The 15,557-nt window shown below is 42.7% G+C and overlaps 1 protein-coding gene across 2 annotated transcripts in view; it reads left to right on the forward strand.

The window, feature by feature from the left end:
• rb (adaptor related protein complex 3 subunit ruby) overlaps positions 1–15,557 on the forward strand; it is a 262,024-nt gene that overhangs the window by 64,197 nt on the left and 182,270 nt on the right. For both annotated transcript variants that reach the window (XM_068363804.1, XM_068363805.1), the window contains exon 4: positions 4,728–4,888. In XM_068363804.1, the coding sequence (XP_068219905.1) occupies positions 4,728–4,888 (161 nt within the window). The remainder of the gene's footprint in view (positions 1–4,727; positions 4,889–15,557) is intronic.

A 15,557-nucleotide genomic window follows, 5' to 3' on the forward strand; every position in this document is an offset into this window, starting at 1 on the left:
CTATTCACACTGCAGGCCGTCTAAGGAAGGTCTCGCCGGCGGTCTCGGGGGAAACGGGTTCCTTGAAGTCGCAAGGATCCCATAAAATTCTACAATTCCTGCTTTCAAGGCAAAAGCGCTTTTACAAGGTCAGAGACGCCAACCCTTCAGTAGTTTCCAGACTTCATTGGAGCATCGGTAAGGCCGAGAAATCAGATTTGAGAAACTCGGACCTTCTGCAACCTCTCCTCTTTTCTAAACAGACAGTTTCCTCTGCCTTAGATACTTGGAGGAAAGAGACGCATGACACCGCCATGCAAAAGGCTGCCTCCCTTCGCACAATACAACAGCAGCTAACTCAACAACCTAAAACCACAACCGCAACTCCACTCCCAGCCAAGAGCCTCAGCCGCCCCTCTTTTATAGGCAAACCTATGGGCAGAGGAAAGTCGGCTCCTCCCAAGGCTAAAGGCAGAGGGAGGAACCCTTGACAGAAATAGGGTTACGGCTCCCCCCTCACAGTGCGTATGGGGGTGCCTGCAGGGGAGTTGGAGGAGGTGAAAGGCTATGGGGGCCATGCAATGGACCATCAAGGTGCTTTGTTGGGGGGTACCACATCCCCTTCATAGGCTCTCCTCCTCCTCTAATTTCTCCCCTGATCTCGTCCTCCCAGCTCCCTTGGGATCCCTGGAAACAGCAAGTCCTAGCTCAGGAGATCCAGAGCGTGCTTCTAAAAGGCGCCATACAAGAAGTCTCCAACACCTCCCTGGGGTTTTTCAGTCGCCTCTTTCTGGTAGAGAAAGCCTTGGGAGGTTGGAGACCTGTAATCGATCTTTCGACCTTGAATCAGTTTGTGAAGCAAATTCCATTCAAAATGGAGACAGCAGCCTCCGTGATCCAAGCGGTGCGTCCAGGAGACTTTATGGCATCTGTGGACTTAAAAGACGCACATTTCCAAGTGCCGATCCATCGCGCATCTCGGAAATTTCCGCGCTTTCTGGTTCAGGGTCGAATCTTCGAGTTCAAAATTCTATGCTTCGGCCTCTCGACTGCCCCACAGGTCTTTACGAGGGTTTTTGAACTCGTTTCCTCGTGGGCTCACAAGCACCGGATATGACTACTAAGGTCCCTAGACGATTGGCTACTCCTGGCCTCATCCAGGAAACTAGCTCTGGATCACCTGAGAAGACTTCTAGACCTTTGCAAGGACCTGGGGATCCTTGTAAATGCAGAGAAGTCTTGTATGATTCCAACACAAGTCTTAAACTATCTGGGTATGTCCATCAACACCCAGGTAGGGAGGGTGTTCCCTTCAGAAGACAGACTTTGGAGACTGGAACAATCCATCGCCCAACTCTTGTCTCCACTGCCTCCTACAGCCAAGTCGTGGCAGAGAATTCTGGGCCATCTTTCCTCCCGGGAAAAACTAGTTCCAGGCGGAAGATCAATAATAAGAAATCTCCAGTGGCATCTGAAGACCCATTGGTCTCAAAAGAGCGATTCTTTATTCTTGTCAGTGGAGGTTCCAGCTCTGGTGATACAATATCTTCAGTGGTGGTCAACCAGAGAGAATACCCAAACGGGCATTCCCCTCCAAAGCCCCAGTCCGAAGTTAAAACTCTTTTCGGAAGCATCGCTACGGGGCTGGGGTTCCCGAAATTAGCATCAGGAGTTTGGTCTCCTATAGAACAAACTCTCCATATAAATCACCTGGAATTATTAGCAGTCTGGAAAGGCCTAAAATACTTTGTAAAAGATCTACAAGGACGAGAGGTGGTGCTGATGAGCGACAACTCCACAGCCTTCTCGTACATCAACAAACAAGGGGCTACTCTGGCAAGAGACCTCTGTCTGCTAGCAGTCCAGATTTGCCAGTGGGCAGAAGGTCACATTTCTCTCACAGCCAGGTTTATTCCGGGCCGGAGAAACATCGTGGCAGATCAACTGAGCAGGCATCACCAAGTGTTGAGAGGAGTATGGTCTTTGGATCCTTGAGTAGCGAAGACAATAATGGCTTTGTGGGGTTTCCCCACAATAGACCTGTTCGCCACTTCTCTGAATGCGAAACTTCCCCACTACGGGTCCCCAGTTCCAGACCATCAGGCAGCGATCCAGTACGCCCTTCAACAGTCTTGGGACAACCGGGACGCATATGCCTTTCCACCCTTTTGCCTGCTCAGAATGGTGATCAACAAACTCGGGACCTCCCGGAACTGCAAGCTAACCCTAATAGCTCCGGCATGGCCAAGCAGAGAATGGTACGCAGACCTTCTTTCCCTGCTGGTTCAGGTTCCGAGGTTTCTGCCTCCAGAACCCCTTCTGCTGACGCAGCCACACAGTGGTGTCCCCCACGGGAGAATCCCCTTCCTGAAGCTTCACGCCTGGAGGCTGTCCAGTCACTTCTCAGAAGCAGAGGCTTTTCAGGGAAGGTGGCTGAGCACATTTCCAGGCACCTGCGCCAATCTTCCACAAACCTCTACCAAGCAAGATGGAGAGTGATTGCAGCTTGGTGTAGAGGGCGAGGCGTGTCTCCACTCGATCTCTCTCTTCCATTAGTGGCAGACTTCCTTGTGTACCTCAGGGAGGAAAAACTCCTCTCAGTCTCGCAATTAAAGGCTATCGTTCAGCCTTAAGCCTCTGTAGACTGAAAGGGGTTGACCTTTCCACCTCGGAAGATATCACCTTGTTGATTCGAGGTTTTGAGAGATCTTGTCCCCCAGTTGAGATTAGACCACCACCTTGGGACGTGTCCCTGGTCTTACGTTCTTTGAAGGGTCCACCCTATGAGCCCATAAATAGGACCTCTGACTACTTCCTAACCCTTAAGACCATCTTCCTAGTAGCTCTGGCCTCGTTCAAAAAGGGTCGGTGAACTACATGGTCTATCCTGCGAAGCCACCCATTCTAGAGGATGGGGGAAGTCTCGCTCAACTTCGTGCCAGGCTTTGTGGCCAAAGCTCAGAATCCTTCATCGGCCGATGAGAGGTTTAGAGAATTTCAATTTTCCAGCCTCAATAAGGTAACACAGGATACTGACCAATTGCTACTGTGCCCAGTCAGGGTGCTAAGGAAATACCTGAAGCGCACCAGCCCTTTCAGACCACGCCTCCGTCATCTCTTCCTCAGTACCAACAAGGTAAAGAAGAGAATCTCGCGCGACACCATCTCTTTCTGGCTCTAGAAAGTTATTGCGAGAGCCATTCACGGAGACCCAGAGGCAGCTCAACCCAAAGCCCATCTAGTCAGGGGAGGGGCTGCCTCACTGGTGTTTAAGAAAAATTTTTCAGTCTCCCAAGTTTTAAGAGCTGGAGTCTGGAAACGCCAATCTACATTCACCACTCACTATTTAACCGATGTGACACATAGGTCTCTAAACACCTTTTCTGTAGGGCCTATTGTGGCAGGTCAACAGGTACTGTAGCTACCTTACGCCCTTTCAGGGGACAGTAGCCATGGTCGAGGATTCTGTGTTACACTAGGTTTTTAGAAGGACATCCATCTATTTTCTGCGCTTCCTTCTTCCTCCCATCTGGGTATCCTAGTCTGTAACCAGTTTCAGCTGGACTCTCCAATGGAAATAAGGTATGAAACTCATCTGACTCCTCTCACAGGGTATAAGTTATACTCGTAGTCACGAGGGTTCCCCTTTTCAAGGTCGGGGGAATCCTAAGTATGAAAGGGTCCGAGTCGAATGTTCCCGACCCTCTTCATCCTGAAACATTTGTTTCCACGAATTTACAAACTTTCAGTCTTGCTAAGATTTTGGGGATCTGCAAAGAAAAGTTTAACCGGAGATTTTTTCGTCAAAAGAGTCTAGTCTGAGGACTATCTTCCCTAGGAATAGGGAACTCCTTGACCACCCTGGCCTCAAGACTAAGTCTCCTATAGTAAAGAATGAGGGTTTGTATCAAGTGTAGGAACAAAGGACAAACTTATAACAGAGTTTGTATTTTTCCTAACATACAAACCCGAATTCTTTACACAAATCTTCCCTCCGTCACCGCCCCCTAAAATAGTCCTAGCTAGAATCCGATTGAAGGTATTCAGTAGCTACCGACCGGCAGTCCCCCACCACTAAGAGGTGGATATTTACTGGCCCAGTCGTTAACGACCTCCTTAAGGTTTTCTGCCGTATTTTCCAGCTCGCTCTAGAATATCTCCTATAGTAAAGAATTCGAGTTTGTATGTTAGGAAAAATACAAACTCTGTTATAAGTTTATCATTATTTCCTTGTTTCCTTTCCTCACTTGTCTATTTTTCCTTTTTGTAGCCCTTGGGCTTATAGCATCTTGCTTTTCAAACTAGGGTTGTAGCTTGGCTAGTAATAATAATATACAGTACCATATGTACTGTACTATTATAGTTAACCTTACTATAGAGAGATACATTTTCTATTAGGTAAACACCCCCATTTTCTTCAAATTTTTAGTGGGTAACTATTTTATTCTTGGCCCGGCTGACAAATTTCTTTTCTTATTATGAAACATTTTTTGTAATGGGAGTCAGAAAGATATTCGTATCTCGTTTCGTAGCGTGAAGATTTCGTAAGCAGATTCATTGATGAAGAGAGATATGACTGTACTCTCAAAGATTCCTATGAGTCGCAGAACTCATACTTAGACCAGTCACATTGCTAGTATAAATTTTGTTATTGTGGATCAACTGATCAACATTATCCTAATATCCCCATGCATTATTTTCCATTATATTTTTGTAGCTAAAGTTATTAACTTCTGTTAATATTTCAGGATCCAAATCAACTGATTCGTGCCTGTGCTCTTCGTGTCTTATCTAGTATACGAGTTCCTGTAATTGTTCCTATCATGATGCTTGCTATAAAGGATGCAGTAACGGATATGTCCCCATACGTTCGTAAGACTGCTGCTCATGCTATACCTAAGTTGTACAGGTAAGCATCCCAGTATGATAAAAGAATATGAGCTATTTCCTCAATTCTGGTACTGTACTTTACTTTAGGATAATGAGGGCTGAATTGTTGCTAAGAACATATTTTGTCGCCTTACTTACTCTTGTTATCTCTTTCGTAATAGAAATTACAGATGTTATTGATTCTAAATTTATTTTTTGGTAGCTCTTTATATGGGTATATAGTTAAATGCATTGAAGTAACCAGAATGTTTACTAGGACATTTAACTATAGTACCTAAATCGAATAGAACTTTTGTGCTTTTTGTTACCCAGTCACTTCAGTTCTCAAAGTTACAAGTATTTTAGTCAATAATTGTAGACAAATCAAAATAACTAATGATGCTCGCATTCAATGATTTAAAATTATTCTTTTTCCATCAGAAGATGGCTTTTATAACAAACGATATCGGCGCCAATGACCTTCGATGTCAGGATGTCAGAAAACCCCAAATCAATTTATCACCATTCATGTTCTGCTTAGCATAAATTCATTCATTATTAGTATTAACCATTCTGTATTTTGGATTGTGTGAGGCTTCTGCTACATACTGACTTATTTTCCCCATTTCATTTTGGGAAGACAACATACATCCTAAACTTTCTGTTGATGGAATTTTCATAAAAAAGAGAAAAGAAAAACTTGGTTAGACTATAGGTGGTTACAGGAATCTTCTCTTTGTTAATTATTATCATACCTGGGAATATGACAGTTCTGGGTGATGATGAATACCAGTCTATTCCAAAATTTTTACATACAGGGTCATCAACGGTCAATCTAAAGGAGATTATTATTATTATTATTATTATTATTATTATTATTACTAGCTAAGCTACAACCCTAGTTGAAAAAACAGGATACTATAAGCCCAAGGGCTCCAACAAGGAAAAATAGCACAGTCAGGAAAGGAAATTAATTACATGAAAGTAATGCACAATTGAAATATAATATTTTAAGAAAAGTAACATTATTGAAATGGATCTTTCATAATAATAATAATGATATCAACAACAACAACAACAAGGCATATAGGAATGCCTTTTTAACCGGAGTATTCACAAGATAATTTAAACTATAAAGATTAAAGAAATGGTACAAAGGCTATGCCACTACCCAAGGCTAGAGAACAATGGTTTGATTTTGGGAGTGTCCTCCTCTTAGAAGAGCTGCTTACCATAGCTAAAGAGTATCTTCTACCCTTACAAAGAGAAAAGTAGCCACTGAACAATTATAGTGCAACAGTTAACCCATTGAGTGAAGAAGAATTGTTTGGTAATCTCAGTGTTGTCAGGTTTATGAGGACAGAGGAGAATGTGGAAAGAATAGATTAGACGATTCGATATATGGGTAGGCAAAAGAAAAATGAGCCGTAACTAGAGAGAAGGATCCAATGTAGCACTGTCTGGCCAGTCAAAGGACCCAATAACACTCTAGCAGGAGTATCTCAACAGGTGACTGGTGCTGTGGCTAACCTACTATCTATGAACAGTCCACTGCCGATTCTTAGATGGTAAAATGAAGTTCCAAAGGAGCAAGAACTGCCAGGAAATAGAAATAAGAAAACACTCACGAACACTTCTAGCTAACTAAACTATGACACTAATGAAAAAATGATAACAAAATGATTGTGTCACCAAGGAAGGATAAACTATACTTACTGATAATGAAAGAATAACGCTTCCAAGGTTGATCATAATACTGTGAAAAGATCCAACACTCAAAACTCTATCCTCACTTTCTGGAGTCAGAAGAAAAAATCACTAGCTCAAGATATTTGCTACCATCTTAACCTTTCAGACAAAAAATATCAACAAATACCTTCGGTTATACTAACAGTCTTACCCTCTTTAAGCATTTGTTAAACTACTTACCTCTCTTTCTCTCTCTAAACTTTAGTTTAAGCAAATCTATCTTCCATATACCTCTCCCCTTATATGCTAAATCCTTCCACGGTTAGTTTCACTGAAATACTTACCTGACTTTCTACATTGCCCACTCATATTCAGAACAGAATCTCTGCTTCTAGTAACTGGGCCTTCATATACTCTCTCATTTACTTCTTCCATATCACTATTATTTGTTGTACTATTTTGAATCCCATTCATACTCCTATCATTATCATCCTGTCCAAAAATCTCACTTATTTCTCTCAGCAGTTCAATCATTTTGTCTTACTCCATATCATTCTTCTATTTCTCTGTTGCATGTATGTCATACGTTATCTAACAAAAAACCATGCTCACACGCTATATATATCATTCATACTCAACCAGCCTTCATCTCTATTAATGCATTTTTAAATATTTAACTTAGCCGGTGAATATATAATAGCTGCAACTCTGCGGCTCGACAGAAAACACACTCAAAAACTCGCGAGCGATCACTATGAAGGTTGCGGGTGTGCCCACCAGCGCCACTATCAGCCAGATACCACTCTTGCATGTAAACAAACCCTTCAATTCTTCTCTGTCGACGTTGACGACAAGACGTATCAATACTCGCTGTAGAACCTGGAGTTTTCTCAACATATTTGGTGAAGTACTTCATTTTGGTTTGAGCTTTCGCAGTGCAGGTGTTTTATCTTCATCTTAAATCTTGAACTCGTTTTTGGATAGATTTAATTTTTGATGACAAGAAAGAGTATGGACTTTCTTTGACTTTTAAATGGCCGACCCTTCCCTTAGACGGAAGTGTGTTTTAGGCTTTTAGCAATTATCTTATCACGTTATAAATTAATTATAGATTTTCCTCTATATATTTTATATCTCAACCGCCTTTATTAGGCCTCTTCGATTAGCTTTCCATTTATAATAAACATCAAAATAAATTTTAATGATTTGTTTATATGCGACCTTTCCTGAGAGTAGGCGGTCCTAACTTGGAAACCGAAGTTAAACAACGTTGAGCCCTTTTCAATCGTAATTAACTTTTACAGAGTTAATGATTTAAAACTTATTAAATGAAATATTTTTAGTAAATATTTTATGATAGTTTTTTTTCTTTGAATAGTCTTCGTACTGTTTCAAAGATGAACTAACGTTTAGTTTATTTATGCTACGCAGTTTGCGCTCTATCGTTACGATAGAGAGAGAGAGTATCACGGTTTCACTTTGCAGAAAGAGTAAATCGATTCTGACGTTTTTTTCTTTTTTCTTTCAAAGCTTAAATGTTTTAAAGACTATTTTAAAGGAACTTTTAATTGAAAAACCTTTCAGTTTTTTCCTTTGGTCAAATAACCTGTTTATTGACGAAAGGTAAGTGGGCTCTTCTCTTCGGTGCGAAATCAAGAGAGAGAGAGAGAGAGAGATAGAGACGGAGAGAGAGAGAGGAGAGAGAACGTTCCGATCTTTATCTCGTCCCAAGCGAGTAACGTTGTTCTCGAGTTACTCTCGTCCCTAGTCTCTGTACGGGGAGAAAGGATAAAACGTTTTTAGTTTTTATTCTCGTCCCAAGGCACTGTACGGTGAGAGATTGAAAACGTAGTTTTGAATGAACTAGTGTTTAGTCTCTTCCCCAGCCACTGATTTTTTTATCTTAAAATATGTTTACTGTTTTTTGCTGGTATTAATGTGCTTACATTATACGACTGATTTCGCAATTACAACCTTTTGATGAGGGTAGAATTGCGTGCTTCAGGTAGAAATCAGTTTTATTCATACCTAATGTGAATTGTTAAAAAATTTGATTTTAGTGAAATAAGTGCAAAACAGAAAATCGTAGTGATAAAGTGATATTGCGCAAAGTGTTATCAGTGTTGCGACCGAGGGTTCGTCTGTTCGTGCCTGTCGTTCGCCTAGTCCGGGACCTCTTGCAAGCTCCCAAGCCCAGGGGAGAAGTAATGTCGTACGACTTATGGGTTCGAGAGGCCTTGATCAGCGAACAGACGTTCCCTCTATGGTATCAGGTGTATCTTACCAAGATCACCCCTACCATAAGGCGAGAGAGACGATTTTCTCCTCGTCATCCGAAGGCTTTTCGCATAAGAAACCTTGGAACAAGGTTTCGAGGCCCTTTAAGCGAAAGTCATTCCTTTCAGGACAGGTCCAGCGTCCTGGTTTTTACTATTAGGACAGCTCTGACCCTATGCAGTCATCGGAAGACTGCTCGCCGCCTAAACAAAAGCGTAACACAGACTCCAAGAGTCTTTTTGTAGGCAAGGTTTTGCAGTCACAGACGTTACCCTCGTCTCTTACCGCAACCATTCCCGTTGATCCTAAATGGGTTGTACGGCAAGACATGCAGAATAAGCTTGCCTCCCTTATGGAAGACTATTCTGCCGATAAGTCCGTTGAGCCTAGCCGTTTATCTCATCGAGATCCTGGCCTTCAGCCACCCTAACGTTCCTTTGTGCGTCCTGTTGACGTTGGCGTAGCCAAGTCACGTCAGTCAGGTTGTTTAGAACCACACTCGATGCAGTCTCGTGTGGATTTTCAGCCACATTTGGACGTTAGGCCACTTGCTGATGCTCCTGTTGACGTTCAGGACGTTCACCAACAATCGGAGTTGACTTGTTTTGACGCTGAGCGTCAACCTCCTCATTCTAGAGTTGTTTTGACTGCTCAGTCTAGGCGGTCAAAGCAGTCTCGAGTGGACGCTGTGCGTCCTCACGCACCTGTTGTTGTTGACAGTTCACAGACTGTCAAGCAGTTACATGACGTTGCGTCCTGGTCCGCTACTAATGCACCAGTGCGTGTGGACTCTGCTTGTAAAGCATTGCCACCACGGTAGGTCTCTCCCTTGCTTGAGACTCGGCTATTGTCGGACAAGGTTCCTTCAGATGAGGAAGTTGCTGTTCCCCCTCCTACTGATATTCCCTTGAGGACTCTGTCAGACGGAGAGGAGCCTAAAGCTGCTTAGCCCTCTATGGACTTTAAATAAATCATGCTGATTTTTAAGGATCTTTGTCCGGATCTTTTTGTAACTGCTGCTCCTCGTTCGCCTAAACGTCAGAGCTTACACTAGGCCTAGCTACTTCGAAGCCGTTGTTTTATAAGCTAGTGCTCTCTCGCTCTTCTAAGAGAGCTTTACGTTTGCTAGGCGACTGGTTTATCACCAGGAGGAGTTTGGGGGAGACAGCCTTTGCTTTCCCTTCTTTTAAGCTGGCTTATAGAGCGAGAGTCTGATATGACACGAGAGAAGTTCTCGGCTTGGGAGTTCCTGCCTCTGCCCAGATAGACTTCTCAAACCTCATAGACTCTCCCTGGCGCCTGGCCATGAGACGCTCCAAGATTTTACAGGTCGACTTCAGAGCTATTTTCGAGCCTTTGAAGTTTTGCTGTACAATTATGTCATGCATAAACAAGGCTTTCAGGGATGGCTCCAATGATCTGACAGCCACGTTCTCTGCAGGAACAAGTCCCTCAGGGATGGCTCCAATGATTTGGCAGCCATGTTCACTGCAGGAGTACGTAAGAGGCAAGTGCGCTCAATGTGTTCATTGTCAAGACAAACTTCACGATGAAGTCTACCAGGCTGTCTTGACAGCATTTATGGAAGGCGACTGGATGGTCTCTCTCGACCTTCAGGAGGCATACTTCCACATTCCTATACACCCGGATTCCCAACCGTTTCTGAGGTTTGTTTACAGGAATGTGGGGTACCAGTTTCGAGCCCTGTGCTTTGGCCTCAGTCCTGCGCCTCTCGTGTTTACGAGGCTCATGAGGAATGTGGCAAAATCCCTCCATCTATCGGGGATCCGAGCCTCCCTGTACTTGGACGACTGGCTTCTCAGAGCATCGTCCAGTCTTCGCTGTCTGCAGGATATACATTGGACGTTGAGTCTGGCCAGGGAGTTGGGACTTTTGGTCAACCTAAAAGTCCCAACTGATCCCATCCCAGATTATTCTATATTTGGGGATGGAGATTCGCAGTCAAGCCCTGCTCGAAGTCCAACTAATGCTGAAACGAAACGTTTATTCAGTCAGGAGTTGGAACAGTCTCGTAGGGACTCTCTCATCCCTGGAGCAGTTTGTCTCACTAGGGAGACTACACCTTCTGCCTCTCCGGTTCCATCTAGCCTCTCACTGGAACTAGGACAAGACATTAGAGACGGTATCATTCCCAGTCTCCGAACCAGTAAAGGCATGCCTGAAATGGTGGGACAGCAATATCAGTCTGAGAGAGGGACTATCCCTAGCAGTCAAGAACCCAAACCACGTGTTGTCCTCAGACGCGTCGGATTTGGGTTGGGGTGCGACCCTGGACGGTCGGGAATGCTCGGGTCTGTGGACCTCAAGTCAGAAGAGCATGCACATCAACGGCAAGGAGCTATTAGCAGTCCACTTGGCCTTGATGATATTAGAAAGCTTCTTCGAAACTAAGTGGTAGAGGTCAACTCAGACAACACCACAACTTTGGCGTACATCTCCAAGCAAGGAGGCACACACTCCTTCACGCTGCTCGAGATCGCAAGGGACCTTCTCTTATGGTCAAGAATTCGAGGCATCTCCCTGTTGACGAGATTCATCCAGGGGGACTTGAACGTCTTGGCAGACTGTCTCAGTCGGAGGGGTCAGGTGATACCCACGGAATGGACCCTCCACAAGGACGTGGGCAAGAGTCTTTGGGCTACTTGGGGTCAACCCACCATAGACCTCTTTGCCTCCTCGTTGACCAAAAGGTTACCAATCTATTGCTCTCCAGTCCTAGATACAGAAGCAATCTACATAGACGCGTTTCTACTGGATTGGTCTTTTCTGGACTTATATGCATTCCCACCATTCAAGATAGTCAACAAGGTACTGCAGAAGTTCGCCTCTCACGAAGGGACAAGGTTGACGTTGGTTGCTACCCTCTGGCCCGCGAGAGAGTGGTGCACCGAGGTACTTCAATGGCTGGTAGACTTTCCAAGAAGTCTTCCTCTAACGGTAGATCTGTTACGTCAGCCCCACGTAAAGAATGTCCATCAAAGCCTCCCCGCTCTTCGTCTGACTTCCTTCAGACTATCGAAAGACTCTCAAGAGCTAGAGGCTTTTCGAAGGAGGCAGTCAGTGCGATTGCAAGAGCTAGGAGAGCTTCTACCATTAGAGTATACCAGTCGAAGTGGGAAGTCTTTCGAGACTGGTGCAAGTCAGCATCTGTGTCCTCGTCCAGTACCTCTGTAGCCCAAATCGCAGATTTTCTTTTACATCTGAGAAAGGTTCACTCCCTTTCAGCTCCCACGATTAAGGGCTACAGGAGCATGTTGGCTTCGGTCTTTCAACATAGAGGCTTAGATCTTTCCAACTATAAAGATCTCCAAGATCTCCTTAAGTCTTTCGAGACCTCTAAGGAACGTCGTTAGGCAACTCCTGGATGGAACTTAGACGTGGTCCTAAGGTTCCTCATGTCAGACAGGTTTGAGCCATTACATTCAGCCTCCCTGAAGGATCTCACCCTCAAGACACTTTTCCTAGTGTGCTTGGCTTCGGCTAAAAGGGTCAGTGAACTTCATGCCTTCAGTAAGAACATCGGCTTTTCTACAGAAAAAAGCCACTTGTTCACTTCAACTTGGTTTCCTGGCCAAAAATGAACTGCCTTCTCGTCCTTGGCCTAAATCTTTTGATATTCCTTGCTTATCAGAGATCGTAGGCAACGAACTGGAAAGAGTATTATGTCCTGTTAGAGCTCTTAAGTTCGATTTAGCTCGTACTAAGTCATTACGAGGTAAATCTGAGGCATTATGGTGCTCAGTTAAGAAACCTTCATTGCCTATGTCAAAGAATGCTTTGTCATATTTTATCAGATTTTTTTTAATACGAGAAGCTCATTCTCACTTGAATGAGAAAGACCGATGTTTGCTTAAGGTTAAGACGCACGAAGTTAGAGATATAGCAACCTCCGTGGCCTTCAAGCAAAATAAATCTCTGCAAAGTATTATGGACGCGACTTTTTGGAGAAGCAAGTCAGTGTTCGCGTCATTTTACTTAAAAGATGTCCAGACTCTTTACGAGGACTGCTACACACTGGGTCCATTCGTTGCAGCGAGTGCAGTAGTGGGTGAGGGTTCTACCACTACATTACCCTAATTCCAATATCCTTTTTAATCTGTCTCTTGAAATGTTTTTAATATTGTTTTTTTGGGTTGTACGGAAGGCTAAGAAGCCTTTCGCATCCTGATTGATTTGGCGGGTGGTCAAAGTCATTTCTTGAGAGCGCCCAGATTAAGGGTTTGATGAGGTCCTGTTGTATGGGTTGCAGCCCTTAATACTTCAGCTCCTGGGAGTCTTTCAGCATCCTAAGAGGATCGCTGGGCTTCGTGAGGAAGACAGACTTATAAGGCAGAGTAATCGTCTAAGTCAACTTCCTTACCAGGTACCTATATATTTTGGTTTTGTTATATTGATAACTGTCAAAAACTCTTAGCTTATACGCTGTAAACTTAATTAACTCTGGTCTCTACCCACCACCTTGGGTGTGAATCAGCTATTATATATTCACCGGCTAAGTTAAATATTTAAAAATGATATTTTAATTATAAAATAAATTCTTGAATATACTTACCCGGTGAATATATAAATTAAAGGCCCTCCCTTCCTCCCCAATAGAGACGCAGCGGGACGAGAAGAATTGAAGGGTTTGTTTACATGCAAGAGTGGTATCTGGCCGATAGTGGCGCTGGTGGGCACACCCGCAACCTTCATAGCGATCGCTCGCGAGTTTTTGAGTGTGTTTTCTGTCGAGCCGCAGAGTTGCAGCTATTATATATTCACCGGGTAAGTATATTCAAAAATTTATTTTATAATTAAAATATCATTTTTCATCCATATTCACTTGTACGTTTACACCAATGTCAATTCTTTTCAGATTTCCCCACCAAAAACGTTCATGCACTTTCCCTGTTTCCCATACTCAACTAACAATATTTGCTTATCTTTTAGTCCTTGCTTCTCACAGATACTGGGTTCATGCTTATTCATTTTCAACCAGCTATTCATCCCATTCTCACAAATGTTGATCCCATGCACTCCACATACACTGGAGAATTTACCCAACTAAACACTCTTGCTATCTAGTTTCCCGAACATTCTGGCTAACTTAATACCTTCTTCCTACATACTTACTTAGCATGCTGCTCTTTGCACATCCTCACATAATGCCTATTTTTACTATAATTGCAGCAAATTATATTTGTACGATTACTCTGACATCCACTCGCTATATGCCCAGCTCCTATCTACTATACTAACAGCTATCCTCATAGGACATCTCAAAAGAGCCTCTCTAAAACTCCCAAATTCTGGCCCATCTTCATTTGTTCCAATTCTTACACTCGCAGATCTACTTTCTTTCATACACCTACCCAGCTCATATTCCTCAACTGTCTCTGAAATATCATCCCATGTCAATCCCTCTTTTGTACACCTCATTTTCTCCTTCCCTTTCAAATTCTCAAACTCATGCACATAGCTAAAAAAATTATATCAGTTCCTTACTCTCATTTATGCCTTCATCCCAATACTTCTTCTTTGCTAATGTTTTTACGACATACAAACATACTTAGATACAGATTCACCAACAGTGATTTGTGCTCATCAAACTTGTTTCTATGCCAACATTTAATAACATTTCCTTTCATATGTTTTACCTGTTCAATTATTCCACTTTCCACACTTCCATGTCTTCATTCAAAAATATGGAGGCCCATATATCAATCTGTATTTTGAGATTGTTTGTTAAAACTTATCTAGACCTGGTTAGTAAATCTTCACCACAGAATATTATTTTCAATTAAATTTATCCAATCTCTTTCCTTCGTTGGAATCCCACCTCCAGGAGAGTGTGGAGTCAGCAATATGAACGTCAGGGAAGATTCATAGAAAAAAAACCAGAATTTTGATAATAATTTATTTCTATACTCACCTGATATTCAGTTACCACCTACTGCTAGAATGCTCATCACTTTATTAAATACATGTGATTATTGAAGGGAGTAAAAGTGGAAAAGATTAAAATTTTAAGAGTTACTGACGATCAAGCTGAGCTGCTAGAAAAGAAGCATCGGTTAGATTTCGCCAGTCGTCTCTATCTTGAGCTTTTAATTCAATACTTCTCCATTCATCATCTCTTACTTCACACTCCTCAGTCATGTAGGCCTGGGTCTTCCAACTCTTCTAGTGCCTTGTGGAGCCCAGCTAAACATTTGGTAAACTAATCTCTCTTGGGGAGTGCGAAGGGCATGACCAAACCATCTCCATCTACCCTTCATCATAATCTCATCTGCATATGGCACTCTATTAATTTTCTTATAGTTTCATTTCTAATCCTGTTCTGCCATTCAACTCCCATATATTACAGCCCTAAAATTTTAAATTTGTTTGTTAAATTTTTTTTTATCTAATGATTAAAAAATTTTATGGAAAAAAGATTTAGACCAAATTTAAAAATAAGTTGGGTAAGTAAAGTTTAGCAGTTGTGTTGGTACTGCTTTTGAAGTAAAATATTCATAACATAATGGGTGCTTCAGCCTGTAAGAGATTTTCCTTTTTCCACGTAATCTGGGCAAGTAGCCTGCCAGGCTCTTAGTTTTGGTGTAACCTTGTAACGACAGAGTTGAGATGAATAAAAGTCTTGGAAATGCATAGAAAATAATGTATTGAGAGGGTTATTGTCATATCTCCACTATTTATACGAGTGCTTTCTGCAGGGAGAATGTTACCTGCCAGAATAATTA

This window comes from Palaemon carinicauda, chromosome 40 (genome assembly GCF_036898095.1).
Source record: "Palaemon carinicauda isolate YSFRI2023 chromosome 40, ASM3689809v2, whole genome shotgun sequence".
Taxonomy (NCBI): Eukaryota; Metazoa; Arthropoda; class Malacostraca; order Decapoda; family Palaemonidae; genus Palaemon; species Palaemon carinicauda.